Source organism: Eptesicus fuscus, chromosome 3 (genome assembly GCF_027574615.1).
Source record: "Eptesicus fuscus isolate TK198812 chromosome 3, DD_ASM_mEF_20220401, whole genome shotgun sequence".
In the NCBI taxonomy this organism is placed as follows: Eukaryota; Metazoa; Chordata; class Mammalia; order Chiroptera; family Vespertilionidae; genus Eptesicus; species Eptesicus fuscus.
In genome coordinates, this window is record NC_072475.1 from 53,563,490 (window position 1) to 53,577,847 (window position 14,358).

The following is a 14,358-nucleotide window of genomic DNA, read 5'->3' on the forward strand; positions in this document are numbered from 1 at the left end:
AAAATTCCTCAAACATCAGAGGTCCTCAATCATGCTACCTTCACCACATCTTCTCTTCCCCAAAGAAATATTCACAGTTCTCTCTGTTTCTCATGACTTGGTTTCCAAACCATTCATCATATTAGTTGCCTTTGGAAAAATACTCAGGGATTATAATAGCAATATTTCCTTCCTTAGCCAAAAATTGCATTTGCTTTTTAGCAGTCTTTTTTCAGTATGATATAGCTATAGATATATTCTTTTTAAAAAAGTAATAAAGGCTGAAACCGGTTTGGCTCAGTGGATAGAGCGTCGACCTGTGGACTCAAGGGTCCCAGGTTCGATTCAGGTCAAGAGCATGTACCTTGGTTGCGGGTATGTACCCCAACCAGGAATCAAACTGGCAACCCTAAGGTGCACAGAGGATACTCACCCGAGTCATTACTAAATTGAACAGGTGACTCTTAATGAAGGTAGGGAAACGCTAACTAAGGTGATTCTTATTGAAGTTAGGGAAATCCTTAACTATGGAGTAAGATTCCTTTCTGAAAAGAGCAACAATTGCAATTAGACAGCCTTTGGCTTCATTTCTTGGCTCTTCTTTCGTGTACCTATGTGATCCTGGATAAGCTTGGCCTCTGTGCTTCAGTATCCTTAACTATAAAATAGAGATAATAATTCCAGGGTTGTTATAAAGATTAATCTATGTAAAGGATGTGGGGCATAATCTTTCTTTAATGCTTATTTTACCATGCTTCTTTAAAAAGAAAAGAAAATACCTGGCATATAGAGATCCAATAAATACTAATTTCTTCTCCTCCCGTACTCAAATTATACAGCTGTTGGGTATGTCTCTCTAATTTAACAAAGTTGCTATTGAAACAGTATTTATTAATTGTTCATTTTTTTAGTCACTAAACTGGGAACTATACTGCCAAAAAGCATTTAATCAGCTCAGTTTAGTTGGCTTACTACTGACAAGCATGACAAGTATCACTCACTTATTAAAGAATACTCCTATACTATCTAAAAAATGTTACTTGATACACTTTTACAAAATGTATTTAGTATTTTCTTACATACTATTTTGCCTTAATCCAAATTATAGTATTCCTAAAAAAAATTTATCTCAAAATAATGCTGTAATAGTTGTAAAAACCCTCTAACACTTGTACCTCTGTTATGTTTCTCTCCCGTAATGAAGCCAACTCATATGGATCCACAAAAAGTCCTGTTGGGATGTACTGTTTAATTAAGAGTTGGCAGGTCTGTAAGTCCTCAATGCTTTCTCCAAATTTCACTTTTATTACAAGGTCTCTGTAAGACAAGTATGTTCAGAGAAAATCTCTTCGTTAAATTGTTAATGAGATAGCATAACATTATATTCAAATTAGTAGAAACATTCTATTTTAAAAATTATAAAGAGACTATAAAGTCAATGAAATATTTATTTCATGTCAGAACCACCCATTAGATCTTTCATAAATCCATGTCATAAGCCATAGTATTATATTAATGCAGTGATTTTCAACCAGCAAAAGGCACACTGCTGTGCCACAAGATTTTTTAAAACATGCAATACCTGACTATTTAATTAGGGGCACTGACCAACTTCCCTTAGATTGTCAAAAAAATGACAACAGTAGCCATCCGTGTGAATGAATCAAATTTATACCTGTATTTTTTGTCAGATTGGCAAAAATACATGTTTTGGTGTGCCACAGAATTTTAGTAATTAGTTTATATGTGCCATGAGATGAAACAGATTGGAAATAGTTGTATTAGTGTGAAAAAAGAAAAAGATCAATGGAAAGGGATAAAGTCCAAAAATAGACATACACATATTTTCAATTAAGGTTCAAATATAATTTGATGAGGAAAGGATAGTCTTTTCAAAAAATGGTATTGAAACAACTGGATATACAAAAATTAATTTGAAATAGACTATAAATCTAGCTGTGTAATTGTCCCAGCTTTCTGTCTGGAGGCACGTTTTGGACCAAGTGCAGGGAATGAGACCCAAAGCACAGCATGATATTTTCACTTAGGTGAGAAAATAGAAATAAAAGTTAAGGAAAGCTGCCCTCGCCGACTCAGTGGATAGTGTCGGCCTGCAGACTCAAGGGTCCCAGGTCTGATTCCAGTCAAGGGCACATGCCCAAGATTGTGTGCTCAATTCCCAGTAGGGGGCGTGCCGGATGTTTCTCTCTCTCTCTCTCTCTCTCTCTCTCCCCCTCCCTCCCTCCCTGACATCAATAAAAATATATTTAAAATAAAAGATTAGGAAAGCTGAAGTGGTTGGAAGTCACAGCACTAAGTTCCAGAGAGGAGGAAACAATGTAGAAAGAACTCTAGAAATCTGAATTGGGGAGTTCCCTTGAGTTTCTGTTGAATACTAAGATAAGCATTAGTAAGGCGTAACTCCATAAGATGGGCAGAGAATGACCAGGGAACTAAAAAATGAGAAATTCTAAAATTTTACACAAGGTAGGGAGACATTTGCATTCCAACCAACCAAAGTATAGAAATCCCAATGGGGATACCAACCGAAGCTTTCAGTTGAAATCCCGATAGGGTAAAGCCTTAGTAGCTAAATTAGCCTTGCAGTAATGGCCACTTTTAACTTTAGACCTACACAAAAAAAGGTGAAAAGGATCACGTTGACTTAAAACTCTAACAGAAAAAATAAACCCAGCACCCTTTAAAAGAAGATAAAATCCACACACTCAAAAAGGTTCATATCTACAACATTCAAAATATTCCGTATCCAATCAAAAGTTACAAAACATGCAAAGAATCAGGGAAATGTGACCAATAACCAAGAAAAAAATCATTCATAGAAACAGATTAGAAATGACAGAAGTGACAAAATTAGCAAAGGACATTAAGTCATTATAAATATACCTATTATATTCAATAATTTAAAGAAAAACACAAACATTATGAGGCTAAGAGAATAAATATCTCTCTATATAAAAGCCTAATATGCAAAGTGTCCCCTCAGGAGTTTGATCAACCGGGAGTTCAATTGCTCGCTATGACATGCACTGACCACCAGGGGGCGGCGCAGAATGAAAGAAGGCCCGGGCAGCCGGCAGCTGGGGAAGGGAAGCCCCAGCCGGCAGCTAGCAGCTAGGGAAGGGAGGCCCCGGCCAGCAGCCGCTAGGGACCCTACTCGTGCATAACTTTCGTGCACTGGACCTCTAGTCTATAATAATAAAAGCCTAAGCGACCATCGCAACCGAAGGGACAACTGAACAGGCTGTGTGGGGCGACCAGGCCGGCAGGGGGGCTAGTGAGGGGCGACCCAACTACCCAGCAGCAGGCTGCGTGGGGCGACCAGGCCGGCAGGGGGGTTAGTGAGGGGCAACCCAACAACCCAGCAGCAGGCTGCATGGGGTGACCAGGCCCATAGGGGAAGCAGTTGGGGGTGACCAGGCCGGCAGGGGGGGCTGTGAGGGGCAACCAGGCCAGCGGAGGGGGGCAGTGAGGGACGACCAGGCTGGTAGGGAGGCAGTTGGGGGTGACCAGGCCAGTGGGGGGGCAGTTAGGGGTGACCAGGCCGGCGGGGGGGGGAGGCAGTTGGGGGCAACCAGGCCAGCAGCAGGGGGCGGCAGTTAGGGGTGATCAGGCAGGCAGGCAGGTGAGCAGTTAGGAGCCAGTGGTCCTGGATTGTGAGAGGGATTTCCAACTGCCAGTTTAGGCCCTAAACCAGCAGTCAGACATCCCCCGAGGGGTCCTGAATTGGAGAGGATGCAGGCTAGGATGAGGGGGACCCCCGCTCCCCCCACCCGTGCACGAATTTCGTGCACCGGGCCTCTAGTCCTATACAATAAAGAGGTAATATGCAAATTGACCCTCATGCCCTCATAAGATGGCTGCCCCCATGCCATCACAAGGTGGTCGCCCGTCATCACAAGATGGCCACCCCCACAGTGTCACAAGATGGCTGCCCCATGTCATCACAAGATGGCCATCCCCACGTTGTCACAAGATGGCCAGCAGGGGAGGGCAGTTGGGGTGGACCAGGTCTGCAGGGGAAGGCAGTTGGGGGCGACCGGGCCTGCAGGGGAGGGCAGTTGGGGGTGACCGGGCCTGCAGGGGAGGGCAGTTGGGGGCGACCAGGCCTGCAGGGGAGGGCAGCTGGGGGAGATCGGGCCAGCAGGGGAGGGCAGTTGGGGGCAATTGGGCCGGCAGGGAAATGGTTAGGGGGTGATCAGGCTGGCAGGCAGAAGTGCTTAGGGCCAATCAGGCAGGCAGGCAGGCGAGTGGTTAGGAGTCAGCAGTCCCGGATTGTGAGAGGGATGTCCAACTGCCGGTTTAGGCCAGATCCCTAAACCGGCAGTCGGACATCCCCCGAGGGGTCCCAGATTGGAGAGGGTGCAGGCTGGGCTGAGGGACACCCCCACACACACCCAGTGTACGAATTTTGTGCACCGGGCCTCTAGTATATATATATATAAAGAACTGAATGCAATTTCAAGAGATGAGAAACACAATTTCTGGAATAAAAACTATCCAGATATGATTAAAAGCATTTAAACATTGCAGAAGAAAAGATCAGTGACTTGGAGACACAACAACAGAAACCATCCAAACTGAAGCATACTGAGGAAAAAAGAATGGGGGGAGGGGGAACAATTTCAGAGATCTTTCAACAATATCAAGTGAAGAATATCAAAAGAGAGAAAGAGAGAGAGAAAGAGACCCAGAAAAAGAGGAGAGAATGTAACAGAAAGAAAATTTGAAGATTATGTAATGGCTGAAATTGTTCTGATTTTCATGAAAACTATAAACTTGTAAATCCAAGAAGCTCAACAAATACCAAGCAGGATCAAAACACATACACAAACCCCACACCAAGACATATTATTATCAAGTCACTGAAAAAAACAATTTTTTAAGCAATGAGAGGAAAAATGAACATTATATAGAGAGTAACAAAGATAAGAATATACCAGAGGACAATGGAATGATGTATGTAAAGTATTAAAAGAAAAAAGCTATCAATTTAGAATTATATATCCAAGAGGTATCTATAATAATAAAAGGGTAATATGCCAATTAGACCGGACGTCTTCCAAACGTCCTTCCTGACGAAGCCGGGGCTGGAGGGAAGCCAACCGGATCCCAGGTGACTGGAGGCGGCCCGAGGGAAGCCAGCCTGGGTCTCAGGTGCCTACAGGTGGCCTGAGGGAAGCCAGCCCAGGTCCTGGGTGCCTACGGGTGGCCCAAGGGAAGCCAACCCGGGTCCCGGGTGCTGGAGGGAAGCCAGTGCTGGCAGCTGGGGGAAGGAAGGCATACTCTTGCACAGATATTTGTGCATTGGGCCTCTAGTATATATTAAAGATTAAGACAAACACAAACTAAGAGAACTTATCCCTGAAATAAATGGTAAGGGAAATTCTTTAGGCAGTAAAAAAGTTATATCAGAAGAAAGCTTGGTAAAAAAAAATTGAAGAAAACTTGAATCTATAAGACAGTCTCAGCTGGTGTGGTTCAGTAGTTGAGCGTCAACCCATGAACCAAGAGATCACGGTTTGGCCTTAACCGGTTTGGCTCAGTGGATAGAGCGTTGGCCTGCAGACTCAAGGGTCCTAGGTTTGATTCCGGTCAAGGGCATGTAGCTTGGTTGCGGGCACATCCCCAGTAGGGGATGTGCAGGAGGCAGCTGATTGATGTATCTCTCTCACTGATGTTTCTAACTCTCTGTCCCTCTCCCTTCCTCTCTGTAAAAAATCAATAAAATATATTTAAAAAAAAAAAAGAAATCACGGTTTGATTCCTGGTCAGGGCACACACCCAGGTTTCGAGCTTGAACCCCAGTAGGGGGACGTGCAGGAAGCAGCTGATCGATGATTCACTCTCATCACTGATGTTTCTATCTCTCTCTTTCTCTCTCCCTTACTCTCTGAAATAAAAAAATACATATATTTTAAAAAATGACAGAAGAGCAAATGGTAAATACATGGGCGAATATAAAAACATTTTCTCTCATTTTTTAATTGTTTTCAAATATTGATAGAGAAACTGGACCACTGAGCATTGTTGGTGGGAATGTAAAATGGTGCAGTCGCTATTGACAGTATGCTCAGCAGTCATGGCTCAGTAGTTGAGCGTCAACCTATGAACCAGGAGGTCACGGTTCGATTCCCTGTCAGTGCACATGCCCAATTGCGGGCTCCCGGTTTGGGGCATGCAGAAGGCAGCCAATCAATGACTCTCTCCCATCATTGATGTTTCTATCTCTCTCTCCCTTTCTGAAATCAATAAAAATATATTTAAAATAAAATTTAAAAAGAAAAGTATGACAATTACACAAGAAATTAATATGAATGAAACTTTAGGACATTATGCTTTGTGAAATAAGCCAGTCACAAATACTGTATAATTCCACTTGTATAAGTACTTAGAATAGTCAAATTTATAAAGACAGAAAGTAGAATAGTGGTTGCTAGAGGCTGGGAGAAGGGGAGAAAAGGGAGTAAATTGTTTAAGAGGTACAGAGTTTCAGTTTTGCAAGCATTCCGTAGATGGATGGTGGTGATGGTAATACAACAGTGTAAATGTTCTTAATGTAATTGAAGTTTATACTTTAAAAGGGTTAAGATGGTAAATGTTATAATATGGGGTTTTTACCACAACTAAAATAAATAATAATGTAAAAATATATGAGTTTTCAAAGGAAAAATAATAACAATATATGGTCGGGTTTACAATATAAGTAAAATGTAAAGTTAATAAATGTATGGCAACAATAGCATAAAGAAAAGGAGAAGTAAATGAACTATCCTATATAATAAAGAGGTAATATGCAAATTGACCATCACTCCAACACACAAGATGGCTGCCCCCATGTGGTCAAAGATGGCCGCCGCCATGTGGACACAAGATGGCTGCCACAAGATGGCTGGCAGGGGAGGGCAGTTGGGGGGTGACCAGGCCTGCAGGGAAGGACAGTTGAGGGGACCCAGGCCTGCATGGGAGGGCAGTTGGGGGGTGACCAGCCCTGCAGGGGAGAGTAGTTGGGGGGAACCAGGCCTGCAGGGGAGGACAGTTAGGGGCGACCAGGCCTGCAGGGGAGGGCAGTTAGGGGCAACCAGGCCTGCAGGGGAGGGCAGTTGGGGGGAACCAGGCCTGTAGGGGAGAGCAGTTAGGGGCGACCAGGCCTGCAGGGGAGGGCAGTTAGGGGTGACCAGGCCAGCAGGGGAGAGTAGTTAGGGGTAATCGGGCCAGCAGGGGAGGGCAGTTAGGGGGTGATCAGGCTGTCAGGGGAGTGGTTAGGGGGTGATCAGGCTGTCAGGCAGAAGCGGTTAGGAGCAATCAGGCAGGCAGGCAGGCAGGCGAGCGGTTGGGAGCCAGCAGTCCTGGATTGTGAGAGGGATGTCTGACTGCCCGTTTAGCCCAATTTCACCGGGGTCCCAGATTGGAGAGGGTGCAAGTTGGGCTGTGGGACACCCCCCGCCCCCCGTGCATGAATTTTGTGCACTGGGCCTCTAGTTCTGATATAAGAGACATACATTATTCATGGTGTGAAATATTATTTGAAGGTAGACTGTGATAAGTTAAAATTGCACACTGTAAACTCTAAAGTAACCAATTAAAAAGAGAGAAGTATAGTTAATAAGCCAAAAATGGGAATAAAACAAGATGCTTAAAAAATACTCACTTTATCCAAAATAAGGCAAGAAGAGAGAGAGAAAAAAGACTAGATGGGCCAAATAGAAAAAAACAAATTACAAACAAAGTAGCAAGATGGATAAATTTAAGCCAACCCAACCAAACCAATATTTACTAAAAGTAAATGGTCTAATCACTCCAATTAGAATTTAGAGATTGATAGACTGGGTAAATAGCAACAATTTTATTCAATACTGTATTAGAGAGACCCAAGGTCAAAAAGGGAAGGAAAGGGTGTAAAAAGCATACAGACTGTCTTTATTTGCAAACCCATAATCATTTATGTACAAGAGCCTAAGGAGTCTACAAAAAAAGCTATAGGCATTTATAAGTGATTTCACAAAAAATTAGGGTACCATATCACCATACAAAAATCAATTGTATTTCTATTATTAGCAATAAACAAGTAGAAATGAAAAATTTAAAACAATGCTCTTTACATCAAAAAACATGAAATACTTAGGAATAAATTTAACAAAATATATGTAAGACATATACTCTGCAAGTTACAATACTATTAAGATTAAACTAATAAACCCTAAATGAATGAAGATGCCATATTCATGCATTGGAACACTCATTAACCCTACCAGACCTGAGGCCCTGAACCTAACTGTCCCCTATACCTGGGCTCCTGAGCATTAACCCTTTGCACTTGCTTGCTTTTTTCTCGATTCCTTTATTCTAACGCTAACCATGTCGAGTCACACTTGACATCCGAGTGCAAAAGGTTAAAGAGAAAAAATCAACATGATATAGAAAAATGTTAGTTACATGCAAACAAGTGGTTAGAATAAGATGTAAGTTGGAGACATTGTAGAAAATAGGTACTAGGCAAAGTACAGAAAATTAGGTAAAGCAGTATAGCGGCAGATTGGGAAATTACCGAAAAATCGGTACAGTGGTCTGGTAGCCTTAATGTTCACATATCAGTTCTCTACAAATTGATTGAGAGTTTCAACAGAATCCTAACCAAAATTTCATGAAGCTTTTTTGAGGAAATCTACAAGTTGATTCCAAAAGTTATATGGAAATGCTATAACATTTCTCTGATATACCTATCTAGTAACTCTATAAATGAAATAAGTTGTAATACATTAATACTAATTCCAAGAGACCACCACTTCCTTTGTGTGCACAAACCATCCTACCCAATAAAAGAGCAATATGCAAATTGACTGCACCTTTTACCAAGATGGTGGTTAATTTGCATACATACCTGGGTCCGGGGAACCTTCTCAGCACCCAGGTCACTCCCATCAGGCAGAGGCTTTAGGCTTGGGAAGGGGCTGAGCCTGCCATCGGAGGGGCAGGGGTCCCCTTCCCAAGCCTAAAGCCTGGGGTGGAGGCTTTAGGCTTGGGGAAGTGCTGGGAGGAGCCCCTTCCCAAGCCTAAACCTGGGGCAGAGGCTTTAGGCTTGGGTAGGGACTGAGCCTGTGATCGGAGGTTCTGCGGGGGGGGGGGGGGGACTCCTTCCCAAGCCTAAAGCCTGGGGTGGAGGCTTTAGGCTTAAGAAGGGGCAGAGCCTGAGATTGGAGGTGGGGGTGGGGACCCCTTCCCAAGCCTAAACCTGGGGAGGAGGCTTTTGGCTTGGGAAGGGGCTGAGCTTGGATTCAGAGGGAAGGGGGGGAAAAATCAAGGGAAACATATCCTCAGGTGAGGATAAAAAGAAAAATAAAGAAATGTCATATTCTATGAAAGACACATCTTGAAAATGCTTAAAGAAATTTGTCATTTTTTCATGGTGAAGGGACTGGAGTCTGTGTTGATGAAAACACCTTGGCGGCTGCAGTGACTGACAGTGGCTGCAGCAGCAGGGTGATGGGGCGGGCGCCTTCCCCTGATTAGCCCGGTAGCCTCAGGCAAAGGGAAGCCAGACTTCGGCTTAGGTCCATAGGACATCCCCTGAGGGCTCCCAGTATGTGAGAGGGGGCAGGCTGGGCTGAGGGACCCCTCCCCAGTGCATGAATTTCGTGCACCGGGCCCCTAGTTCTTTTAATAATCTGGTCTAGAATTCTGCCCAAAATCTTTATCAACTAACTTCCAAATTATCCAAAGACTACAAACAGAAGTTCAGCAATCATTTAAGCAAGTTCTCCTACTACAAAGAGATATAATTCATCAGAGAGGGGAAATCCTATCCTCATTTATAGTAGCAAGGCCCTTTTGTATACTTCCCTTGCATATTCTGCACTTCAGTTTCCTACTACCAATAATTGCTTGACCCTTCCCAAAGTGGAAATAATTTTTTATTTGATTTTTTAAATTTTAAATCTTTATTGCTGAAAGTATTACAAACTTCCCTCCCCCCCATTGACTCCTTCTAGCCCACTCCCCACCCCGAAAGTAATTCTTCTTGACCAAGAAGATAGAAATAGGAGGAGCTAACAAATTCTACTTTGTATAATCTGTTAATGTTTCCTCATCCACCCTAGCAGCAAGACTACACCTGATCTACATATAGCTAAAAAGCCTTTTTAAAACAATGATTACTGGCTTATTCTGAAGGTCTCAAATAACAGATTTATAGTTTCAGAAGCTGTGTGGGTTCTGTCACTCTTCATACTTGGTTTTATGTCCTGCTTTTTACCGGCAGTACTTATGTCTGGACAGCTACTTTGCCTTCACACTAGCCTCTCCAGACACCTATTTCTTCCTTATTGGGATAATTTATGGTTACACTGTCATCTTTACATTATTTATTATTCCCAATTTTCTTGAGAACATATCCAATTACTTTATCGAGAAATATTTAATAATATTGGCGTAATTACCCTAACATGGCTTAAAATGTGTCAGAAACTCTGTCTAAAACTTCTTTCAGAAGTGACTTCCCTCCCAAAGGCAGATACTAAATAATGGAGCTACCTTTTGAGCCCAAATCTATCTGAGGTCAAAGAAAAAACAACATAAAACTATCCAAGTTCTCTGTACCACATCTCCTAGTCATTCACATGTAGGCTAACTTGAAGAATGAGGGGAAGCAGATATTTTAGCTTGAGGTGACTTATAAAATGAAGTTATTTTAAAAATAAATGTATCAGAATTTTAAATCAAGTATCTGATAATCATTTCAAAGTAATTTACAGCTTTGAGAGCTTTAAAGTTTGGGAAGTTTTCTTATGGAACAGTTTCCATAACTTTTTACCGGTCTTTAAAAAATCTTTAATACTGGCAAATATTCATTTTTGAGGATAATTTCTATCTTGGAAACAGTTTGGTCATTTGGAACCAAGTCTTGTAAGTGAGAAATAGGGATTTAGGTTGGTATAATATCTTAATACTTGCGAGCATGGCCTTGGAATACCATAGTCCTAAATTGGAGCCAGAGCCCCACCACCCTACCCACTGCCAAATTATTTAAATTCTCTGAACCCTAGTTACCTCCTCTGAAAAACAAGAAAGGTATCATCTCGCCCTAATTGGTTTGGCCCAGTGGATAGAGCATCGGCCTGCGGACTGAAAGGTCCCAGGTTCGATTCCAGTCAAGGGCATGTACCTTGGCTGCGGGCACATCCCCAGTAGGGGGCGTGCAGGAGGCAGCTGGTCGATGTTTCTCTCTCATCGATGTTTCTAACTCTCTCTCTCTCTCCCTTCCTCTCTGTAAAAATCAATAAAATAGAAAGTGGCGAGGAGAAACCAAGATGGCGGCATAGGTGAAACACCTAACCTGCAGCCGGGCACAACAATTTCAAAGGCACAACTAGAGGTCAGAACGGACATCGTCCAGAACCACAGGAGAGCTGGCGGACTGAAATGCCCACAGCTGGGGGGAAGGAGAAGGCCACGGGGAGAATCGGGGGAGCCGTAAAAGCCTGAGGTATGGAGAAACTGGCGGAGACACGAGCACGCGCGCCTGCGGGGAGGATGGAGCCGGAGAGGAAGGGGCGGCTGACGGCCTGGCCGGCGTTCACTGGCAGGAAGGAGATAAAGGCTCCGGAGTGCGCTAAGCGCCGGCTCCGACTGCACTGAGCGCCAGTTCCGGGCGAAACCCTGGGAAGCCAGGCGCAGGCTGGAGGAATGAATCTGGGCTGTGGGGCGCAGGCACAGAGGAGCGGGGGAAGGCAGAGCTCCAGAGGCGCGCACGGGAAGGGGCGCAAAGGACGGACTGTTGCCTGCGCCACTGAACTGCCCTAGCGGGAAGGAGACATAAGCTCAGGACCGTGCTGAACCCCAGTTCCGACTGCACTGAACCCCAGTTCCGGGCGAAACCCTGGGAAGCCAGGCGCACGCTGGGGGAATGAATTTGGGCTGTGGTGGCGGAGGCACAGAGAAGCGGCGGCTCCAGACGCGCGCACTGGAAGGTGCGCAGAGGACGGACTTTTGCCTGCGCCACTGGGTGGCCCTGCTGGGAAGGAGACAGGGACGCCAGACTGCGCTGAGACCCAGTTCCAACTGCACTGAAACCCAGTTCCAGGCGAGAATCTGGGAGTCCAGATTCATTAGGGGAGGGACTGGACTGTTTGGCAGTGGGCGAAACTCCAGGGCGCGTTTCTCTCAGAGGTGTTTGCAAGGAATACAGAGGGACACAGACACAGGAGCCTCATAGGGCGGGGCTGACAGGAAGCCAAGGTTGTAGGCTCCACCCTGTAGCTCCGCCCCAGCCAAGCTGAGCAGAAGCTTTTTCCTGCTGAGTGCCTCAGGTAGTGGCTGACCCACACTGCATTGGAGACCCAGAAACGAGGGCATCTAGTGGTTGGTGTGAGATGACACCAGATTTCAATCACTTGCATAAGGGAGGCATTCTAGAGGCAGACTCAGTGAGCGCCAAGGCATTGCTGCATCAAGACCCGGCCCACAAACGTGTCTCCTGCACAGCAACTCTTCCTATATGGACAAAGAGGGTCCTCACGGCCAATTGGCCTGGAGGACAATTCCTCCCAGTGACACCAACAACAATCAAGACTTAACTGTACAAGGGAGGACCAAGATGGAGACATAGGGCGGCAGCCTGATCGTTGCCTACCACAACAATATTGAGACTACGACGGGAGAGCAGAGCAGACACCAGCCAGAAAGACCGGGGAGCTGGCTGAGCAGATGCTCTACAACTAGAATAAAAGAGAGGGGTACGCAGGATGATGCTGATGCCGGTGACCCAAAGCCCACACTTTAAGAACTATGGCTCAGGCGACACAATGGTGGCAAGGAACGTGCTCGGCGCAGTTCCCCCGGCGGTCTCCGGCTGAGGGGACGGCTCCACTCGCTGCCGAGCACGGACAGACGAGCCCCTGGGAGACATGGGGTGGGAGACTCCGTGCTTGCTGACCTCCGAGTCCTTCAAGAATCTCAATGCCCCGAAGTGGCCAGGTGCGCACGCTCAGCGACTGGCCACCGTTGCAGACCCAAGGGCCGACGCAGCGACACCGGACCAGCCCACCGCCGGGCACCGGGCACACCGGAGCCTTGCCGAGCCCGCCGCCCAACGAGTTCTGTGGCAGCCGCCCTGGAGCTCTGAGAAAATGACCGAAGGAATTGCTGAGAGGGAATTGACCAACAGGAATTGGGATCAAGAAGACGAAACCCCGCTGAGACCCGAGTCCAGGCGAGCCTGCAAGCCTCTGGGCTCAGATGTGGTCACACGCCTCGGGGTCTAGGTGAGGCCTCACGCCCCTGGGTTTGGGTGAGGCCACGCGCCCCTGGGTCCAGGTGAAGCTGGATTCCGGGTTCGGGTGAGGCCATGTGCCCCTGGGTCCGGGCGAATCTGAACCCTGGGTCCGGGTGAGGCCGTGGGCCCCTGGATCCGGGTAAGGCTGGGTCCCGAGTACGGGTGAGGCCGTGAGCCCCTGGACCCGGGTGAGACCACGCGACCAGGGGTCTGAGAGAGGTAACGCGCCCCTGGGTCCGGGTGGCTTCGTGCACCTAGGTCCAGGTGAGGCCACGTGCCCCTGGGTCTGAGAGAGGCCACGCACCCCTAGGTCCGGGCGAGACCATGTGTCCCTGGATCCGGGTGGGGCCTCGTGCACCTAGGCCCGGGTGGGGCCGCGTGCCCCTGGGTCTGGGGGAGGCCAGGCGTCCCTGGGTCCGGGTGAGACCGTGTGTCCCTGGATCCGGGTGAGGCCTCGTGCGCCTGGGCCCGGGTGAGGCCACGTGCCCCTGGGTCTGGGGGAGGCCAGGCGTCCCTGGGTCCGGGTGAGACCGTGTGTCCCTGGATCCGGGTGAGGCCTCGTGCGCCTAGGCCCGGGTGAGGCCACGTGCCCCTGGGTCTGGGGGAGGCCAGGCGTCCCTGGGTCCGGGTGAGACCGTGTGTCCCTGGATCCCGGTGAGACCTCGTGCACCTAGGCAAGGGTGAGGTCACGTGCCCCGGGGTCTGAGAGGCCAAGCGTCCCTGGGTCCGGGTGAGACCATGTGTCCCTGGATCCGGGTGAGGCTGCGTGCACCTAGACCCGGGTGAGCCCAAGTGGCCCTGGGTCTGGGAGAGGCCAAGCGTCCCTGGGTCCGGGTGAGACCATGTGTCCCTGGATCCGGGTGAGGCCTCGTGCACCTAGGCCCGGGTGAGGCCACGTGCCCCTGGGTCTGGGAGAGGCCAAGCGTCCCTGGGTCCGGGTGAGACCATGCGTCCCTGGATCCGGATGAGGCCTCGTGCACCTAGGCCCGGGTGAGCCCAAGTGGCCCTGGGTCTGGGAGAGGCAAAGCGTCCCTGGGTCCGGGTGAGACCATGTCTCCCAGGATCCGGGTGAGGCCTCGTGCACCTAGGCC

General features: G+C 47.3%; 1 protein-coding gene across 1 annotated transcript in view; it reads right to left on the bottom strand.

Moving 5' to 3' along the window:
* The window catches only part of PIGX (phosphatidylinositol glycan anchor biosynthesis class X), a 29,105-nt gene that overhangs the window by 7,138 nt on the left and 7,609 nt on the right, over positions 1 to 14,358 (bottom strand). Inside the window, exon 4 of the mRNA XM_054709620.1 lies at positions 1,155 to 1,296. Coding sequence (XP_054565595.1) covers positions 1,155 to 1,296 — 142 coding nt within the window. The remainder of the gene's footprint in view (positions 1 to 1,154; positions 1,297 to 14,358) is intronic.